The sequence below is a fragment of the Oncorhynchus nerka genome, linkage group LG4 (assembly GCF_034236695.1).
Source record: "Oncorhynchus nerka isolate Pitt River linkage group LG4, Oner_Uvic_2.0, whole genome shotgun sequence".
In the NCBI taxonomy this organism is placed as follows: Eukaryota; Metazoa; Chordata; class Actinopteri; order Salmoniformes; family Salmonidae; genus Oncorhynchus; species Oncorhynchus nerka.
Window position 1 is genome coordinate 39,630,837 of NC_088399.1, and position 16,384 is coordinate 39,647,220.

The 16,384-nt window shown below is 40.7% G+C and overlaps 1 protein-coding gene across 2 annotated transcripts; it reads right to left on the minus strand.

Moving 5' to 3' along the window:
• Positions 1-1,223: 1,223 nt before the first annotated feature.
• On the minus strand, positions 1,224-15,567 carry prkab1a (protein kinase, AMP-activated, beta 1 non-catalytic subunit, a). Of its 2 annotated transcripts, none has more exons than XM_029653178.2 (8): positions 15,478-15,567; positions 8,919-9,077; positions 7,899-8,065; positions 2,370-2,463; positions 2,100-2,214; positions 1,774-1,907; positions 1,573-1,641; positions 1,224-1,397 (listed from the first exon to the last, which is right to left on the minus strand). In XM_029653178.2, exons 2-8 carry the CDS (start codon positions 9,045-9,047, stop codon positions 1,320-1,322), a joined length of 786 nt encoding a protein of 261 aa, XP_029509038.1. In that variant the 5' UTR covers positions 9,048-9,077; positions 15,478-15,567; the 3' UTR covers positions 1,224-1,319. The 2 variants fall into 2 exon arrangements, with proteins under 2 accessions (XP_029509038.1, XP_029509029.1); XM_029653169.2 differs by having other exon boundaries at positions 2,088-2,214.
• Positions 15,568-16,384: the final 817 nt, after the last annotated feature.

Genomic DNA, 16,384 nt, shown 5'->3' on the forward strand with positions numbered 1-16,384 from the left:
GCCTTGGAACAGTGGGTGCCTGTGCAGGGGGAGAACGACAGATTTGTACCTTGTCAGCTCCGGTTACTAGTCCAACGTTCTAACCACTAGGCTACCCTTTTCACCCCAAAACATGTCCAGGAAACAAATGTTCATATTGCATTGGGGAAGATCATTTTTTCCCACTGACATATTGCTATCTTTACACTTTTAGAATGCCATCTGGCTCCTTCCCCTAGGATTAATAGGGCCATGCCTCAACAAAATGTTACCTATTACTTGAACATGAAAGAATACTAGTATAACACTTCAATAGATTCACAATATTTTGGTTCAACGAATACTGTGGAAATCAGATCAAACAAAGGGGAGGAATACATTTAGATTAGATCTCCCATATGTGACACTCAAATTGATAGTCAAGGGGCTACGCCCATCTACAAGAGTTGTAATTCCTATCCATACTGGTAGACCCTTTATTTCAGAGATACCACACAATAAGAATGCTATAAAATCAATTATCTTTATTGGGATAGAAATCTGGAAACAAAAGAAGAAAAATGTACACAACATGGTCCAAGAGGGTTACATTAACAAGGATGTCAAAGGAGCTTCAAGCCTCATTAATCCATCTCCAACTCTGCTTGTCTGTCACCGCACTGAGTTGGTCCCTTGGATTCACATGTAAGGGAGGTGTTTTAGACCATATATAGTAATTTAGAAAATATACCCAGCACTATCTAATGATTACTTAACTTACTACTATTTAAATAAAACATGTGCACTGATACGCAAACGGATATAGCTGGTGAAGCATAATGATACAAAGGTCAGGCACACTGGCCAAATGGCAAGTAACAGAGGCTGAAGAGAAAACCACAATAAAAAGGCAGGAAAAAAAGTCCACTGGCAAAATCCATGATTATTACTACTGTACAGCAACACTGTATGGTTTTCCATGATACTGCATCTTACCTACTACTTCCTGTTATACTATTTCCTGTTCTTGTCTGATGAAGGGACCTCCTGTCATCAAGCACAGGTCACAACACAACCCTTACGTATTATCAGTCAGAATTCACCACCACCCCTAAAACGTCTCTATCCTTCCTATGCGTAACTATTCTGCTACCTAGTACTCCTCTATGTCTATAACAAAGCAAGGTTGGTGATCAGCAAATGGGATGGCAGTCATTGAACAAGAGGAAAGGCAGACTGAGGAAGATTGGGGTGATAGAAATAACTCTAAACTGAGATATGTACAGGTGTAATGCTGGAGGCTGTGCTGTGAGAAGCTGTGGTGTCTGTGGTGCAAAGGCAGAGACGCCATAGACCTCTGGTCAGATCGGCTTATACAGCAGGGTGGTGACATACTTCTTCTTGTAGCGATGAGTCGCACTAAGCACCATCACACCATCCTAAGAGGAGAGAGAGAGAAATATACAACTCCATTAGCACATACTTGACATTTACCTTCACTTCTCCAAAAGCAACTCTTCTGGGAGTCCTTCTGTTACCTCTTGCAGACGTTGAATCAATCTACTAAGGCTCCATGGCTTTGATTTAATCTTTCTGATCTCCCTGTGGTCTTACCTTGATGGACAAGGCGTAGAGGTGATTGAGCATGACATGATTGGGTTCTGGGAGCAATGCAGGGTCACACTGAAGAGGGAGAGAGAAGACATCTTACTCCAGTGCATACACATTACTGTCAATTACATGAATAGCTCTCATGTCTTCATCATTGATATTCCCATGAGGGTTTAGATTCAGTTGTTAGCGTCTTATACTCACAGAGATTCCTGTGTCCTTGTTTAGGATGACCTGTAGCAAGTGAGGTGGGAGAATGGGCGGAGACTTGAACTTTTCTTCCTGCTTGGGTATGTAAGGGTCCTGATGGTACGGTCCGGGAGGAGAGCTAGACAGGTCTAACTCACAAACAGATGGGAGGAAGGGCAAGTTAATAAATACAATGGGAGAGCAAACACCAAGATTTGTCTAGTTAATATTTTGCTATTGCAAGTTGAAATCTAACTTTCTAACACCATGGAGACATTTTCCAATCCAGTAGCATAACTTGAATGGATGAACACGTTATGGATACTGACCTTGACACTGACCTGACATATCAGAGCATTTCTGTGAGTCCACCATAAGTGCATCAAACACCTCAAAGTCAGTCTTCTTCACTTGGATGACATTGTTGACTGTGCCTAGCTGGTTGGTTACAACAGGCTGGAGGACCACAAAACCAGCAATCAAACAGAGAACTCATAAACATCAAATCTGTTCCAGTCATTCACTCCCATATGCCTGTGTAAATAGCTGAGGAAAAGCCATTACAACATGTAAAACAGAGGTCGTTCTGGTCCCCAAAACACGCTGCTCACCTCAATTGGGTCATGGGTCCACGTGCCGTCCACATAGAACTTATACTGATGCTCCCCTTCAGGCAGATCCACAATTGCCACAAAGTTGTTCTGACTGAAATAGAGAACAAACTAATATTAAGCGTTATGAATTCGGGAGCAGAAATGATTAAATATTCAAGCATTATACCTCTCACTAAAGGTCTTCATTCATACAAAAGCTGGTTCTCTATCAGATAGGTAAGAATGGCTCACCCAGTATTCAAGAGTGGCCTTTTTCCCTTGATTCAGATTACAACCTCTCACTTGTTTGAAAATGAAATAATTTCCAAAATATCACTATTTTTAGAACAAGCCATAGAAAGTTGGTTGCAATTTCAGTTTAATCCACCAGAAAAGACAGAACAAATATTACAACAAATATTATAGTTAAACTCAAATATATTAATTCATAATTTTTTTAAATGGAAATGTCTGCTCTGTCCAAAATTACAACCAACTGATTGCAGCATTACCACAAAAATGGAGGAGGAAAGTGAAAGGGGGAGAAAGTAAGGAACTTGTTTGTCGGCCCTGAATTAAAGACCATAATTGGTTAAAGAAAACTGTGATAAATAAAATGTATACCAGTTTCATTAAAGGACCAAAGAATTGACAGCTGTGTTGTATAGATGGCAAAATAGTTGGGAATAGATTTTCGACGCACTGATTCCATGGCACATAGTTCATGAACTGATACACAAAAGGATGCCGGATTCAAAACCTAAGAGTTATTCAATTTAAATGATTTAACGAAACTCTTGCAACATATATAATGTTACATATATGGGGGATACAACCATCCCAGCTCTGAAGATTTTGCCGCGAATAGACAGAATCATCAGATCGTATGTTTTGGTACTGTCCATATGTAGCTTGTTTTTGGTCTCAGGTATGGCTGAAGAATTCAAATCAAATTGTATTTGTCACATTACACCTTACAGTGAAATGCTTACTTACAAGCCCTTAACCAAAAATGCAGTTAAGGAAAAAAATGTTAAAGTATTTACTAAAATAAACTGAAGTAAATGTATAAAATAAATAAGAAAATTAATTAAGGACCAACAATAAGATAACAGCAGCGAGGCTACATACAGGGGGTATCGGTACAGAGTCAATGTGAGGGGCACCGGTTAGTCCAGGTAGTTGAGGTAATATGTACATTTAGGTAGAGGTAAAGTGAATATGCATGGATAATAAACAGAGAGTAGCAGCAGCATAACAATGGGGGTGTGGGTGGAGTTCAGGAGTCATTTGGCTTGGAGGTAGGAGCTGTTAAGAAGTCCTTTGGACCAAGACTTGGCGGTCCGGTACCACTTGCCGTGCGGTAGCAGAGAGAACAGTCTATGACTAGGGTGGCTGGAGTCTGGCCATTTTTTGGGCCTTCCTCTGAAACCGATTCTTAAAAAGTAGCCACCCTTTGCCTTGATGACAGCTTTGCACACTCTTGGCATTCTCTCAACCATTTCAGGTGGTCACCTGAAATGCATTTCAATTAACAGGTGTGCCTTGTTAAAGTTAATTTGTGAAATATTTGCACCAATCAGTTGTGTTGTGACAAGTTAGGGGTGGTATACAGAAGATAGCCCTATTTGGTAAAAGAGCAAGTCCATATTATGGAAAGAACAGCTCAAATGAGTAAAGAGAAACAACAGTCCATCATTACTTTTAGACATGGTCATTCAATCTGGAAAATTCAAAGAACTTTTAAAGTTCCTTAAAGTTGAGTCGCAAAAACCATCAAGCGCTATAATGAAACTGGCTCTCATGAGGACTACCACAGGAATGGGAGACCCAGAGTTACCTCTGCCGCAGAGGTAATAAATGCTTCACAGAGTTCAAGTAACAGACACATCTCAATATCAACTGTTCAGAGGAGACAGCGTGAATCAGGCCTTCATGGTCTAATTGCTGCTGTCATGACGTTGCCCTCTTTGGGTACAGCAAGCCCCATCCCCCTCTCCCTGCCTCCTACAACTAGGCTGCTGTGGTCAGAGGTCGTAAATTCCAGGAAGATCCTGCCGCATGGCCACACAGTAGAGACAGAGTGAAGTTTTATAGAGAACAAAGGAATTGCTTCCACCTCACAGAACTTGAGGTCCAAACAACATTTATGTTCCGGAGAAGGTATAAAATATTGGTGAAGAATCCAACGACGAACTGGTCCGTTTGGTACAAGTTTGAAAAACTCATGAGAGACGGTGCGGCCACATTACCATAATGCTGTTTATATAATAGCCTCAGATATGAGTATAAGATATGTTGTATAAGATGAATGAGTGAGGATGATACTATTTGTAAAATTGTGTAATGTGATTTTGGACTTTTTAATGAAGGAAACTCCAATTCCCTTTTGAGTTTAACTAAATCAGAGGACCGCCCATCAGCCCAGGTATGGTCGGGCATCCTGGGACAGGCCCTTTTCTGCAACTCCTGAATAAAACCCCAACTTTGAGAAGTTCTCACGAGACCATGTTTTTCTCCATTACGAGAGAACAAAGGTAACAGACCATGTTTTCTCTCAATCACGAGAGGACAAAGGTTGCAGACCATTGCTGAATCTTTTAACCATACCACGTGGTTAAACTCTTAGACTATCGATACCGACAGAATAAGAATAAGTCTTTGATATTAATTACTAGTCTGCAGCTAGGAATTTGGTATCATTGAACGCGAAGAACGACAACCGCCGAAACATCCATCCTACAACATGAGTGAATGTCACTCTGAACTATCCCCTCTAACCAAGACAGAGAGAGAGAGAGCGAGAGAGGACGGAAACTCTCCAACAGAAACTAACTTTTCAGCAGAGATCCCGACGACACCCTGAGCGTAAATATATATATTGATTGCAATTGTTCCCGAATGAGTGAGCGTTCATGTGTAAAGGATTAGCATTTCAACGATCAACTGTGTGTTGTCTTCTCAGTCGACCCCCACTTCCCTTTCGTACATTCCCCTATCATTTCTTGTAACCATATTTACTTTGTTTGTTTGTTTATGCATTTCTGTGATTGTTTAGTTAGTTAATAAATAAATGATTTAAGACAATTGATGTATGGATGACTCATAGTGAAGACGGGGTTCGTGCAGATAACCAACAAATTCCGACGTTTGGAATGAGGTAAAATAATTCATTAATTCATCAGAAGACTATTGATCAGATTTGAAAATATCTGAAAAGTTATATTAGGAAAATTATAACTTTGTAATCTGAATATTTTCCTTGGTGCCCCGACTTCCTCGATAATTACAGTTACATGATTAATCAGTTTAATCGCGTAATAATAATTACAGGGAATCTTTGATAAAAACTAAAAGTCTTCATTTAATGATAGTAAAGACACGACACTGCTAAGAAACCACTATTAAAGGACACCAATAAGAAGATAATTTCTTGGGCCAAGAAACACGAGCAATGGACATTAGACCGGTGGAAATCTCTCCTTTGGTCTGATTTGATATTTCTGGTTCCAACCACTGTCTCTTTGTGAGTCGCAGAGTACCGTAATTTCCGGACTATAAGCCGCTACTTTATTCCCACACTTTGAACCTCGCGGTTTATACAATGACGCGGCTAATTTATGGATTTTTCCCGCTTTCACAAGATTCATGCCGCCAAAAAACTGAGCACCGTCACATAATGTGACGTAAATCGAGCGCGCTCAAACTTCCCATCATTCTGATTACGGTAGTAATTTTGTCACCCTCATCATGGCAAAGACACTGAGAAATGCATATGATGCAGCTTTCAAGTTGAAGGCGATAAATCTGGCTGTTGGAAAAGGAAATAGAGCTGCTGCATGGGAGCTTGGCCTTAATGAGTCGATGATAAGACGTTGGAAACAGCAGCGTGAGGAACTGACTCAGTGCAGAAAGACAACAAAAGCTTTCAGAGGGAAGAAAAGCAGATGGCCCAAAGTATTTGCAGCCACTCGACATCATTGTAAATCGTGCATTTAAGGTGGTGCTCCTTGTTCAGTGGGAGGCTTGGATGACAAGTGGGGAGAAATCCTTCACTAAAACGGGCCGCAGGCGAAGAGCATCTTATGGTCAAGTCTGCCAGTGGGTCCTGACAGCGTGGAGCATTGTCAAAAAATCCACTATCATCAACGGGTTTCGAAAGGCTGGACTGCTGCGTGTTGAAGGGGCAGCATGAGCTCAGCGGGGTATTTGCCTCCGGATGAAAGTGACGAGAGCGACAATGAAAACGATCCAACATCGGATGAAGCAATTCTGAGGCTATTCAACCGACACCGAAGGAGATGACTTCAGTGGTTTCAGTGCATAGTGACCAATGACTTTCTTGGTAGGCTACTGTTTTAATTTTTGTTACAAGCCGTGTTTCGTTAAAGCCTATTTATTTTTGTTACAAGCCGTGTTTCGTTTAAAGGCTGTATAAAGTTAATTTGTTTCAATGTACCGGTAGGCACCTGCGGCTTATAGACATGTGCAGCTTATTTATGTACAAAATACATATTTTTTAATAATTCAGTGGGTGCGGTTTATATTCAGGTGCGCTTAATAGTCCAGCAATTACGGTAGGTGAATGGATGATCTCTGCATGTGTGGTTCCCACCGTGAAGCATGGAGGAGGTGTGATGGTGTTGGGGTGCTTTGCTGGTGACACTGTCATGATTTATTTAGAATTCAAGGCACACTTAACCAGCATGGCTACCACATAATTCTGCAGCGATACACCATCCCATCTGGTTTGCGCTTAGTAGGACTATCATTTGTTTTTCAACAGGACAATCTTCCAGCACACCTCCAGGCTGTGTAAGGGCTATTTGACCAAGAAGGAGAGTGATGGAGTGCTGCATACGATGAACTGGCCTCCACAATCACCCGACCACAATCTATCTGTAATTTTAAAGCTGTTCTACCCCCCTAAAATAAAATTAAAATAAACAGTAAGGGCATACATACAGTATACACTGAGTGTATAAAACATTAAGAACACCTTCCTAATATTGAGTTACACCCCATTTTACAAGGTGTCGAAAGTGTTCCACAGGGATACTGGCCCATGTTGACTCCAATGCATCCCACAGTTCTGTCAAGTTGACTGGATGTCCTTTGGGTGGTGGACCATTCTTGATAAACACAGGAAACTGTTGAGCATGAAAAACCCAGCAGTGTTCCAGTTCTTGACCGAATAAAACCAGTGCGCCTTGCACCTACTAACATACCCTGTTCAAAGGCACTTAAATCTTTTGTCATGCCCATTCACCCTCTGAATGGCACACATACACAATCCATGTCTCAATTGTCTCAAGCCTTAAAAATCCTTCTATAACCGGTCTTCATCTACACTGATTGAAGTGGATTTTACAGGTGACATCAATAAGGGATCATAGCTTTCACCTGGTCAGTCGATGTCATGGAAAGAGCAGGTGTTCCTAATGTACATTCAGTGTATACTCACTCACAACACTGTGTGAATTGCATCAACGGCAGGTCAACGATAATGTTATAAGTATGATGCCCTTCTCATGGCTGCTAACCCACCTCCTGGTTAGGGGAATCTTGTTGGCCCAGTTGTTGAAGGAACCGGACAGAAAGACCTCCTTTCCGCTTCCAGTCCAGCGGAACACAGTGGGGCGGTCCAGTGTGGGCCCTTTATCAGCCTCCAGGTCCTGCCGCCATGCAAGGTACTCCTCTTTCTCTAGTGGAGCCTAGGAGACAAGGGAAGAGGGAGAGATGAGTCTCTCTGTGTGTGTGTTTTGACCAAGGGGTAAAATACTACGTTAATACTGTAGACAATCCTCTAAGAAAACCAATGGTCCAAACCTAATGTCTCAATCATAATCCATTCAAAAGTTATTGAAGTTTTTACCCTTGAAGGACAGACATAATTAGTTTGGCATCCTACAGGGTGACTAAATGGAGGACAGAGAAAATAAGTGGTAATAAATCTGGAAAAATGGCATCAAGTCAGCTAGGTGGGATTCTGTGCAAGAATTAAGGCTACTGTCTACCTGACAATCCACAGGACACAAAACAATAAGAGGTAAGATGGATAGGACACATGATATGTAGTATTTTCTTTTAAGATTCACATCCATTTTAGAATATTTCTCACAAAAACAACCGTATCTCTGTGAAATGTCAACAGAGCACTGAGCTCATACCCAGCTTTTTATTTTCAAAGCCTTTTACATTTCATTCAGCTCATGTCATGCTCAATTAGCTTTTTAAGACCCACTGAAATAAATTTGAAGTTGACGACCACAAAATGTAAAATCCTCAACAGTTATTACGAGAAACCTGCACCACTGTCAACAGAGCTCGGTGCTTATTATCGGATGTATTAGGTTATGAAATCTGTCTTTTTGGATAGAATGTTAATGATATGATAGAGAACGACCCTACTCGAACAATTCAGAACATGAATAATCATATTTGTCTTGGTAAAATGGATTTTATAAACATAAGGAAGTTACATTTTATCACCAAAGCACGTTTTCTCTGGGGCAGAGTGGTTGGACACCCTACATAATTACAGAGGTTCACTCCTGTAAAACTGACCTTGATGTCCTCTCCATGGAACATATCAGCATCCTCTGGACTGTCCATGAGGATTTTAGGCCTGTCGCCCTCCTTGGCACGGCTGTCCCGCCTGTGTCCCGTACCCATACCGGTGTTAGTGTTCCCCATGGTCCCCTCTGTGTCAACAAGCCAAAATCACTGTGGACAAAGGTTGGAAAATTGCTTAAACTAATGGAACAGTAAAATAAACTAAAATCAATAAGGGACATCATGGACAGAGAACGTGGGCACATCCAAAGACTATGCGTAGGGTAAATGCATACATGTTTTCCCATGGAAGAAGTGGTCGGAAAGATTATTTTTGGACATGAATGCCAAAACATTCAGGAGATAAAGGTTCCGGTGAATGTCACCTTAAATGGCCATGTCTATTCTATGATCTATATTTCTATGATTCAATTACATTTACATTTAAGTCATTTAGCAGACGCTCTTATCCAGAGCGACTTACAAATTCAATGTCAGAGTGACCATCGGGTTGGTTCTTGGTCACCTTCATGACCAAGGCCTTTCTCCCCCGATTGCTGTTTGGCCAAGTGGCCAGCTCTAGGAAGTGTCTTGGTGGTTCCAACCTTCTTCCTTTTAATAATGATGGTACCCTTCCCCAAATATGTGACTCGGCACAATCCTGTCTCGGAGCTTTACGGACAATTCCTTCGACCTCATGGCTTGGTTTTTGCTCTGACATGCACTGTCAATTGTGGGACCTTATATAGACAGGTGTGTGCCTTTCCAAATCATGTCCAATTAATTGAATTGTACCACAGGTGGACTTCAATCAAATTGTAGAAACATCTCAAGGATGATCAATGGAAACGGGATGCACCTGAGCTCAATTTCAAGTCTCATAGCAAAGGGTCTGAATACTTATGTAAACAAGGTATTTCTGTTTTTTATATTTAAAAAAATTGCAAACATTTCTAAAAACCTGTTTTCATTATGGGGTATTGTGTGTAGATAGATTAGTATTTTTTCATTTTTTAAATCCATTTCAGAATAAGGCTGTAATGTAACAAAATGTGGAAAAAGCCAAGTGGTCTGAATACTTTCCGAAAGCACTGTGTATATACATATATACAGTACCAGTCAGAAGTTCAGACACACCTACTCATTTAAGGGAATTTCTTTAATTGGACTATATTCTACATTGCAGAATAACAGTGAAGACATCAAAACTATGAAATAACACATATGGAATCATGTAGTAGCCAAATAAGTGTTAAAAAATCTAAATAGATTTTAGATTCTTCAAAGTAGCCACCCTTTGCCTTGATGACAGCTTTGCACACCCTTGGCATTCTCTCAAAGCTTTTCACCTGGAATGCTTTTCCAACAGTCTTGAAGGAGTTCCCACATATGCTGAGAACTTGTTGACTGCTTTTCCTTCACTCTGCGGTCCAAATCATCCCAAACCAACTCAATTGGGTTGAGGTCAGGGGATTGTGGAGGCCAGGTCATCTGATGCAGCACTCCATCACTCTCCTTCTTGGTCAAATAGTCTGGAGGTGTGTTGGGTCATTGTCCTTGAAAAAACAAATTATAGTCCCACTAAGCGCAAACCAGATGGATGGCGTATCGCTGCAGAATGCTGTGGTAGCCATGCTGGTTAAGTGTGCCTTGAATTCTAAATAAATCACTGACAGTGTCACCAGCAAAGGACACCCTGATAATCACACCTCCTCCTCCATGCTTCAAGGTGGGAACTACCCATGCGAAGATAATCCGTTCACCTGTTGAAACCAAAAATCTCAAATTTGGACTCATCAGACTAAAGGAAAGATTTACACACAAACAAGCAAGATTTCTGGCTCTCACAGACCTGTTACTTCTTCTTTAAGAGGCTTCTCTGTCCTCCACTCGTTACCTGTATTAATGGCACCTGTTTGAACTTCTTATCAGTATAAAAGAAACCTGTCCACAACCTCAAACAGTCACTCTCCAAACTCAATTATGGCCAAGACCAAAGAGCTGTCAAAGGACACCAGAAACAAAATTGTAGACCTGCACCAGGCTGGGAAGACTGAATCTGCAATAGGTAAGCAGCTTGGTTTGAAGAAATCAACGGTGGGAGTAATTATTAGGAAATGGAAGACATACAAGACCACTGATAATCTCCCTCGATCTGGGGCTCCGCGCAAGATCTCACCCCGTGGGGTCAAAACGATCACAAGAACGGTGAGCAAAAATCCCAGAACCACACGGGGGGACCTAGTGAATGACCTGCAGAGAACTGGGACCAAAGTAACAAAGCCTACCGTCAGTAACACACTACGCCGCCAGGGACTCAAATCCTGCAGTGCCAGATGTGTCCCCCTGCTTAAGCACGTCTGAAGTTTGCTAGCATTTGGATGATCCAGAAGAAGATTGGGAGAATGTCATATGGTCAGATGAAACCAAAATATAACTTTTTGGTAAACTCAACTCGTCGTGTTTGGAGGACAAAGAATGCTGAGTTGCATCCAAAGAACACCATACCTACTGTGAAGCATGGGGGTGGAAACATCATGCTTTGGGGCTGTTTTTCTGCAAAGGGACCAGGACGACTGATCTGTGTAAAGGAAAGAATGAATGGGGCCATGTATCGTGAGATTTTGAGTGAAAACCTCCTTCCATCAGCAAGGGCAGTGAGGATGAAACGTGGCTGGGTCTTTCAGCATGACAATGATCCCAAACACACCGCCCGGGCAACGAAGGAGTGGCTTCGTAAGAAGCATTTCAAGGTCCTGGAGTGGCCTAGCCAGTCTCCAGATCTCAACCCCATAGAAAATCTTTGGGGGGAGTTGAAAGTCCGTGTTGCCCAGCAACAGCCCCAAAACATCACTGCTCTAGAGGAGATCTGCATGGAGGAATGGGCCAAAATACCAGCAACAGTGTGTGAAAACCTTGTGAAGACTTACAGAAAACATTTGACCTCTGTCATTGCCAACAAAGGGTATATAACAAAGTATTGAGATAAACTTTTGTTATTGACCAAATACTTATTTTCCACCATAATTTGCAAATAAATGCATTAAAAATCCTACAATGTGATTTTCAGGATTTTTTCTGTCATTTTGTCTGTCATAGTTGAAGTGTACCTATGATGAAAATTACAGGCCTCTCTCATCTTTTTAAGTGGGAGAACTTGCACAATTGGTGGCTGACTAAATACCTTTTTGCCCCACTGTATATTAGAGGTCGACCGATTATGATTTTTCAACACCGATACCGATTATTGCAGGACCAAAAAAGCCGACACCAATTTAATCGGCCGTTTTTTAAAAGTTGTAATAATGACAATTACAACAATACTGAATGAACACTTATTTTAACTTAATATAATACCCCAAGAAAAATAGATTTAGCCTCAAATAAATAATGAAACCTGTTCAATTTGTTTTAAATAATGCAAAAACAAAGTGTTGGTGAAGTAAAAGTGCAATATGTGCCATTTAAAAAAGCTAACGTTTGAGTTCCTTGCTCAGAACATGAGACCATATGAAAGCTGGTTCCTTTTAACATGAGACTTCAATATTCCAAGGTAAGAGGTTTTAGGTTGTAGTTAATATAGTATTTATAGGACTATTTCTATCTATATCATTTGCATTTCATATACCTTTGACTATTGGATGTTCTTATAGGCACTATAGTATAGCCAGTGTAACAGTATAGCTTCCGTCCCTCTCCTCGCCCCTACCTGGGCTCGAACCAAAAACACATCAACAACAGCCACACTCGAAGCAGCGTTACCCATGGCTCCACAAAAGCCGCGGCCCTTGCAGAGCAAGGGGAATAACTACTTCAAGTCTCAGAGCGAGTGACGTTTGAAACGCTATTAGCGCACACCCAGCTAACTAGCTAGCCATTTCACATTGGTTACACCAGCCATTAGGCTGATAGGCTTGAAGTCAGAAACAGCACTGTGCTTGCAAAGAGCTGCTGGCAAAATGCACAAAAGTGCTGTTTGAATGAATGCTTACGAGCCTGCTGCTGCCTACCATCGCTCAGTCAGACTGCTCTATCAAATCATAGACTTAATTATAACAGAACACACAGAAATATGAGCCTTTGGTCATTAATATGGTCGAATCCGGAAACTATAATTTCGAAAACAACACGTTTATCATTTTCGGGAAATACAGGTGGCATCCCTAAGTCTAAATATTCTTGTTACATTGCACAACCTTCAACGTTATGTCATAATTACGTAAAATTCTGGCAAATTAGTTCGCAATGAGCCAGGCTGCCCAAACTGTTGCATATACCCTGACTCTGCGTGCAATGAACGCAAGAGAAATGACACAATTTCACCTGGTCAATATTGCCTGCTAACCTGGATTTCTTTTAGCTAAATATGCAGGTCTAAAAATATATACTTCTGTGTATTGATTTTAAGAAAGGCATTGGTGTTTATGGTTAGGTACAGTCGTCCAACAATTGTTTTTTTCCCCAGATGTGCTTTTGTTAAATCATCCCCCAGCATTGCATCGATTATATGCAACGCAGGACACGCTAGATAAACGAGTAATATCATCAACCATAACTAGTGATTATGATTGATTGATTGTTTTTTATAAGATAAGTTTAATGCTAGCTAGCAACTTACCTTGGATTCTACTGCATTCGCGTAACAGGCAGGCTCCTCGTGGAGTGCAATGAGAGGCAGGTGGTTAGAGCGTTGGACTAGTTAACTGTAAGGATGCAAGATTGGATCCTCCGAGCTGACAAGGTGAAAATCTGTCGTTCTGCCCCTGAACAAGGCAGTTAACCCACCATTCCTAGGCCGTCATTGAAAATAAGAATGTGTTCTTAACTGACTTGCCTAGTTAAATAAAGGTATATATAAAATATACAACAAAAAAAAAATATATATATATATATATTTTAAATCGGCACCCCAAAATACCGATTTCCGATTGTTATGATTGTTGATTTTCGATTGTTGAAATCGGCCCTAATTAAATCGGCCATTCCGATTAATCGGTCGACCTCTAATATATACACACACACACATATATATATTAAATAGTTTTACAAGCCCGTTTGTAAGCTTTTAAATTACATAAATCTCAAATGTGATTTTTGCAGTGATTAAGACATGTATGTATGTATGTATGTATGTATGGTGGGGTATGCAAAATAGGTCAACTGGGCAGCTTTATCCCTTGAACATTTTGGCATTCAGGTCCCCCCAAAAAATCGCTTTCTGAGCATTTCTAAAATTGGAAAGGTTTAGTTCAAATAAAAAGGGGTGGTATCAAAGAATGATTGAATTCAAATGGATTTAATCCATAATGATAGCTTGCTATAGTGCCTTCAAAAAATATTCACACCCCTTGACTTTTTCCACATTTTGTAGTGTTACAATGTTTTCACTGGACAGTTACTTTAAGCTGCAATGTCTAACTTTTTAGGCAACCCTACCAAATTCACATAGAAAATGTGAGTTATAGGCCTCTCATTCTCCTTGAAAGACAGTCTAAGAAGTGGTAGATATGTCCTATGTGAACTATGTCTATGCTTCACGTTCTAAATACTATATTTTCAGTTATTGAAAATATATTTCACAGTAGTTTAGATGGTACAATGATTCTCTACATTCTCTATGCTTGTTTTGTCACATACACCAAAATCAGGCAAATGATTAGATATTTAGCAACCAGGAAATGGCAGAGCGACCCCCCCCCAACAGCCCCATTCTATGCATAGACTTGTCGTGACAACTCCGATATAAATTGCAAATAAACCATTTTTTTTGTTGTTGATCAAATTCAACAATCTCATTGATCTCTATACAAAAACTCCTTGCTTGGTGGGCGAAAAAACACAAACTGCTTGAGGGAGACAGCTTTTCCATCAAGTGGAGCCTCGCTTTGCCGCTTCCTGTTTGTTTCTGCATAGTTCACCTTTAAAACAGGCTGACGTTTTTTTGATCAATGGATCAACTTCCAATTCCGGGAAACGCAGTAAACAATACGGGAATGACGCTTTTTATAACGCTTAACGTTACTTGCAGGTGAATGGATAAATTGTTTTGAGATAATTTAAAACACTCTTTATATTCTACTATTTTAAACAACGAAAATACATCCGCAACAGGGCCCAGATACGCTACATAACTGCAATTTGTTTTTTGGAAGGAAAATTATTTAACTCGTATTGTAATTAATTATTGGTTATATTTCATACTAGACACCTGGAAACACCGGACAGTTTAGTATCCCTGGTTAGGGTGCTGTGTTAACGTAGCTAGCTAAAAACATTAGCTAACGTTCGCTTTACGTTACCAAGCAATGTTTAGTATCTATGTCAAATCATTTGTGTGTGCGTCCCTGGGGTAAAACTTTTCCACATGGTCGGATATTAAATGTTTTACCGGGAACAGATAATAGATGCGTGCTGTGTAGGAAATCGGGCAAGCTCATGATGGATCATAGGATGCTATAGTAGTAGTACTAGCTAGCGAGCTAAAGTAAACATCTCCCTCTGTGGCTATATCTGATTTAACGTTGACAAGAACCACAAACTGAGAAGGAAATATGAATATTGAAAACCATACCTTAGAATTGATGTCAGTTTACACCACCAAAATGCTCGTCTTTTATTTGACAATTTTCCCACGTTCTGTTGTTGACAACACAACCTTCCTCATCATTCCAGAGGGCCCCGCCTCTTTTCTTTCTTAACGGTCAGAGAGCGCATGCAGTTTCACTTTCTTACCACCTGGTGGAAGTGTCGACCTTTAATGGGCTATCAAGGCTCAGTCCAGTAGGGAAAGCTAGATTTCTAGGACATATAACCATCCTAGCTAAACACTCATTATTTAAGCATTATTTAGACATTATTTCAAACATTTTCCTTGTGTATATCTACAGTCACATAATGTATAATCCCTGTGCTGAAAAAAAACTAGTAGTCCTTGTGTTTTTCATGGAGGTCTTTCAAGTCTACTTTACAATCATGATGACGGGCAGTCAAACAAACAAGAATGGTCTCTTGCTTAGAAACTTCTGATATAGTTTTTCCAACACCCTACAGCTCTCAGCAGCTTGTGAAATAGCCCTGGGTGGCTGGCTGGCCCTGGCTGCACTGTCTGGTGGCTCCCTATCTTCAGTCCGTCTGAGTGTGAGGAGAGCTACAGAGGAGACTGCAGATTATTCTGTCCCTGTTTTATCCTCACCTTCTGCATGTCCTATATGCCTGTACCAATTACTCCCTTTCCAGCCTCCCTCCATAATAATACACAAACAGAAGGCTAGTGAGGGGAGGATGTCTCAAAATGATGCCTGAAATGGAGAGAATGGAATGGTATCAAACGCATGGAAACCATGTTAGATGCATTTGATACCAGTCCATAGTATTCCCGTTCCAGTCATTACTATGAGCCCATCATCCCCAATTAAGGTGCCATCAGCCACCTGTGATACACACGCTCATCCACTCATAAACAGACACACTCATTATAC